Genomic DNA, 4,074 nt, shown 5'->3' with positions numbered 1-4,074 from the left:
GGTGGCTGTGCTTGGATGGTCCCTGCGTTGCACGGTGGCAGGTTGCCCCATCTTGCCCGATAGCCAAAGATATTTTATCCTATAGCTGAAAATGAAGAAGTATTTTTTCAATCCAAGCTTTATCTTGGATTAAAAATCCAAGCTGGGGACACCGATCTGCAGAGTGAGCCTGTCCCTGGCAGGGAGACACCAGGCAGCGCGTTCCTCTCCGTGTTGCCTTAAATAGGGATGATATTTTCCCTCTGTCCTCCATGTCATCCGACTCTCGGCTCGAACAGCCCCGGGGTGGCTGGAGCCCTGTGGACTAAATCACCCCACGCTTAAAAAAAAAAATTATCTGCAAAGACCTTGTGCTGCTGCCTAACGGGTAAGTGTCTCTCTGGGGACGGTCGGGGACGTCCCGGCAGAGGGAACCGGCAACGTCCCGGCCACCCTGGCACTGCCGAGATGTTTTTTCCAAGTGTAAAGACGAAGGGTTGTTAAATTTGGGTGGTCCGTCCGTGCGGTGCAAGCTGTCAAGGGGGGGGGGTCGTGTTGCTAATCCTGCTTTGGGCACGCTTTCAGGTTCTGCATCTGCTGCAGCCATCGATTAAAATCGGTTCCCAATAAAAGGAAAGCAGCAAGAAGACACAAAAGCCGCTTTCCAGCACGGTTTCTTCCACCGTTGGAAGGTTTCTGCATTGGCAACTGCACCCTAAGGCTTCGGTCCGTGCTCCGAAGGGTGGGAAGCGGACGTGGGGGGACAGCAGGTCGTGGAGGGAGCAGGTTAGAGCCTGAGCTTTGGGGACAACATGCCCGTTCCCACCAGGTGGGAAGGTTGGTTCCTTCTTCTTTGGCCATCCCGGGAGTAGAGACGCCAACCTGAGATGTCAACGCCCATGGCGCAGACGTGCACATAGGCGAGACAAACCTCGATGCCCGAGAGATGGACGTTCAAGTCCATGCCTTGCTAGAGGACAATTCATCCCCTCCTAAAATTAACATCTAAAAGAGATTAGAGCTTCTCTCTGCTGCTCCTCCTTCCTCCACCCATGCTGAGACCTTTTGTATGTTCACTCCGCTGCAGGCAGCAAGGGGATGAGGAACAAGAGAGGCTGGAGAAGCTGCTGCCATGGCCTCCGGTTCATCTAGAGCAAGGGAAGGAGGAGAAGAAAGCGCCCACCACACCGTCCTGCAGCATCGGCCGCATCCTGGGCGCCTGGGCTGTGACCCCACCGGCTGCGGAGTCGGCACAGCCCAATCCCGGCCGGAGCGAGGAAGGCTTGGAGATGCCGAGGCAGTCAGCCACCGAAGCCGGCTCAGGAAAGGGAATTTCCAGCCAAAACTGCATTTGGAGCATTTAGAGGAGAAGCTGAAGCTCTTGCATCTGGCAGGAGGCAGAGAGGAGAAGGAGCATCTCTGCTCCTGGCGCAAGAGGACGTTTGCCTTCAAGGGTGGTGGAGAAGCATCTTGCTCCAGCCGTGATGGATCAAGGGCTCACAGAGGTCCCACCACAGCCTGCGTAGAGGAATCTGCCCAAGAGGACAAGGTCAGGTCCATGACCAAGCTTGGGTTATTCCTTTTCTGAAATTTTTCTGACCAGCTTAAGGGATGTTGTAGTTTCTTTGAGCTTCTCGGGATCACAGGCTTTAAGCCAGCTGGAAGTTCTCTCTAATTGTTTTTTCCACCAAGAAAATAAATGGAAATAACTGGGGAGAGCTAGGGGGGAAAAAAAAACCACTCAGACAACCCTTTTAGTTTGGCTAAAAAGGTGAAAATATTAATTTTCAGACTAAACCCTTCGCCCCAAATCAGTCAACGGGTATTTTCCAATTTATTTCGTGTGAGAACGAAACTGGCTCCTCTCTTGTCCTCCCGTGTCTTCTCCATGCTGCAATTTTTTTCCCAAATGGGGGTGGGGCGAGAGTGTTTCCAAGCATCCCATCCCTTCCCCACTCCCCCCTAGACACCCTCCCAAACCATTTTTATTCTTCCAGGAGCAAATACATGGTGACCTGGAAAAGCTCAAGAAACAAAGGGAAGAGATTTTGGAATTGAAAATAAGTGGAGAGAGGCGATGCCAGAACTATTTGGTAAGTAGCTGTTGCCAGAAAAAATAGAGGTGTTGGACCGGTGTGGTCCATGCTGTTGTCCTTCCATGTCCTGCAGACGCAGACGGAGGTCGAGAGGCAGAAGATTGTGTCCGAATTTCGGCAGCTGCGCCGGTTTCTGAAGGACCAGGAGCTCGTCCTCCTGGCCCGGCTGGGAGAACTGGACAGAGAGGTGATGAGGAGGCAGGAGGAAGAGGAGACCAAGATGTCAGGGGAGATTTCACTCCTCGACATCCTGATCTGCGAGATGGAGAAGATACTTGAGCAACCTGCGAGCAGATTCCTGCAGGTTGGATGCTCTACTGGGCAAGATGGGAGAGGGTCCGCACACAGCATCGCCTCGGCTGGAGTCTTCCCCCAGTTTGGGAATGGGAGGCTGAGGCTTTTTTCTCTCTCTTTCTATTCCAGGATGCCCGAAGCACTGTGGACAGGTACGTGCTCTTCCACCACCCATGTCTCAGTGGTGGGGGAAGGCTCACAGGCACCATCCCCATGGTTTCTGGAACAGAGATGGAAATTTTGGCAATTCAGGCAAGGCTTGGAGAGGTGTGGAGACAAGAAGGTGCCCCTGAACCCCAGTGTGGGGACACCATGAGAGAAAGCACCCTAAGCCTGGAAGTCCTCTTGGCCATCAGGGCAACAGGGACCCAAGTGTCCTCCTGTACAGAGCTGGTTGGCCTCTCTGAGCTTGGGACAGAGGGACATTTGGGGACAGCCAGCTCACCCACCATCCCCAAGTCACCCAGGGTGCAGGGGGAGGAGGGATGGTCCCGGCCATCACGATGAGTCCCATATCTAAGGGGAAAGGTTTGCGTCCAGGTGGGAGATGGGCAGCGCTCGGAGGATGATGGAGACCTTCTTGGACCTGGAGCGGAGGCTCCGTGTCATTTCTCGACAAAATGATGTCCTTAGAGAGACGCTGGGGAGATTTCAAGGTACTGTGGACCATGACTGGGTTGATGGGGGGGTTATCCCCCTGTTATGGGAGGGGGCAGCTCTGCCTGCTGCTGGTTTTCCTCTTTTCCCAGAAAAAAACACGACGGGGGCAAGAGCGAGCAGAATTACCAGCTGGAGAGCATGATGTCCAACTTTTGTTCTTCATCCCCTAGACATTTTGCCATCTGAACTGGAGAAAGAGCAAGGACCGTCTCTAGGAGGAGATGGAAACGGTGAGGCTCTTTGGAGGAGCAGCTGCACGGGAGGGCTCCGGCAAAGTTGTTTTTAGCTAAAATGGTGCTTAAAATGGCTGGGAAACGAGGGGTTGAGCTCGCTTTGGGGTTCCTGAAGATACAAAGGAGCTCTGCCCGGTCCTCTAGCATGAGGCAAGGCTTTCCCAAGCAGGAAGACATGAAGATGTCTCTGCTCCCAAGACCAGGACGTGGGCAGATGTGATGTCCTGGCTCGTCCCAGGCGGAGCGGGGCTTTTTTGGGGGGTGATGACCTCCTCCAACGCCCCGTTCTTCTCCATCCCTGGCAGCATTCGTGACTCTGGACCCTGACACCGCCAACGCCCAGCTCCTCGTGTCCCGGGACCGGCGGGGGGTGAGATGGACGGATGCGGGACAGGATCTGCCCATCACCCCCCAGCGATTCGATGCCTCCTGCTGCGTGCTGGGCTGCCGGGGCTTCACCGCAGGGAGACACTGCTGGGAGGTGGAGGTGGCCAGAGGCAGGACCTGGGCGCTGGGGGTGGCCCGAAGCTCCATTCCGAGGAAGGGCTGGTTTGAGTTTCGGCCGGAGAAGGGGATCTGGGCGATGGGGCGGTGCGGGAATCGGTACCGCGCCTTCGCTTTCCCCATCGTCACCTTCCCCATCACTGGGGAAACTGGGAGGGTGCGGGTGGCTCTGGACTACGAAGGGGGGCAAGTGGCATTTTACCTCGCCGAGGGCGAGCCCCCCATCTTTACGTTCCGAAAAGCCTCCTTCGGGGGGGAGAGCATCCTCCCTTTCTTCTGGGTGGGGAGAGGCTCCCACCCACGCCTCT

At 55.4% G+C, this 4,074-nt stretch overlaps 1 protein-coding gene across 1 annotated transcript; it reads left to right on the top strand.

The window, feature by feature from the left end:
* Positions 1–1,111: 1,111 nt before the first annotated feature.
* LOC104077535 (tripartite motif-containing protein 7-like) lies at positions 1,112–4,046 on the top strand (the record flags this gene model as incomplete). The annotated part of the gene is made up of 7 exons (XM_009578815.1): positions 1,112–1,528; positions 1,977–2,072; positions 2,149–2,379; positions 2,499–2,521; positions 2,910–3,025; positions 3,200–3,259; positions 3,568–4,046. Coding segments are annotated over exons 1-7 (1,422 nt in total), but the record flags the coding sequence as incomplete, so codon positions are not given.
* Positions 4,047–4,074: the final 28 nt, after the last annotated feature.

The sequence above is a fragment of the Fulmarus glacialis genome, unplaced genomic scaffold (assembly GCF_000690835.1).
Source record: "Fulmarus glacialis isolate BGI_N327 unplaced genomic scaffold, ASM69083v1 scaffold16195, whole genome shotgun sequence".
Taxonomy (NCBI): Eukaryota; Metazoa; Chordata; class Aves; order Procellariiformes; family Procellariidae; genus Fulmarus; species Fulmarus glacialis.
Note: the sequence above shows the minus strand (reverse complement) of the source record. Positions and strands in the feature narration are given on the sequence as shown.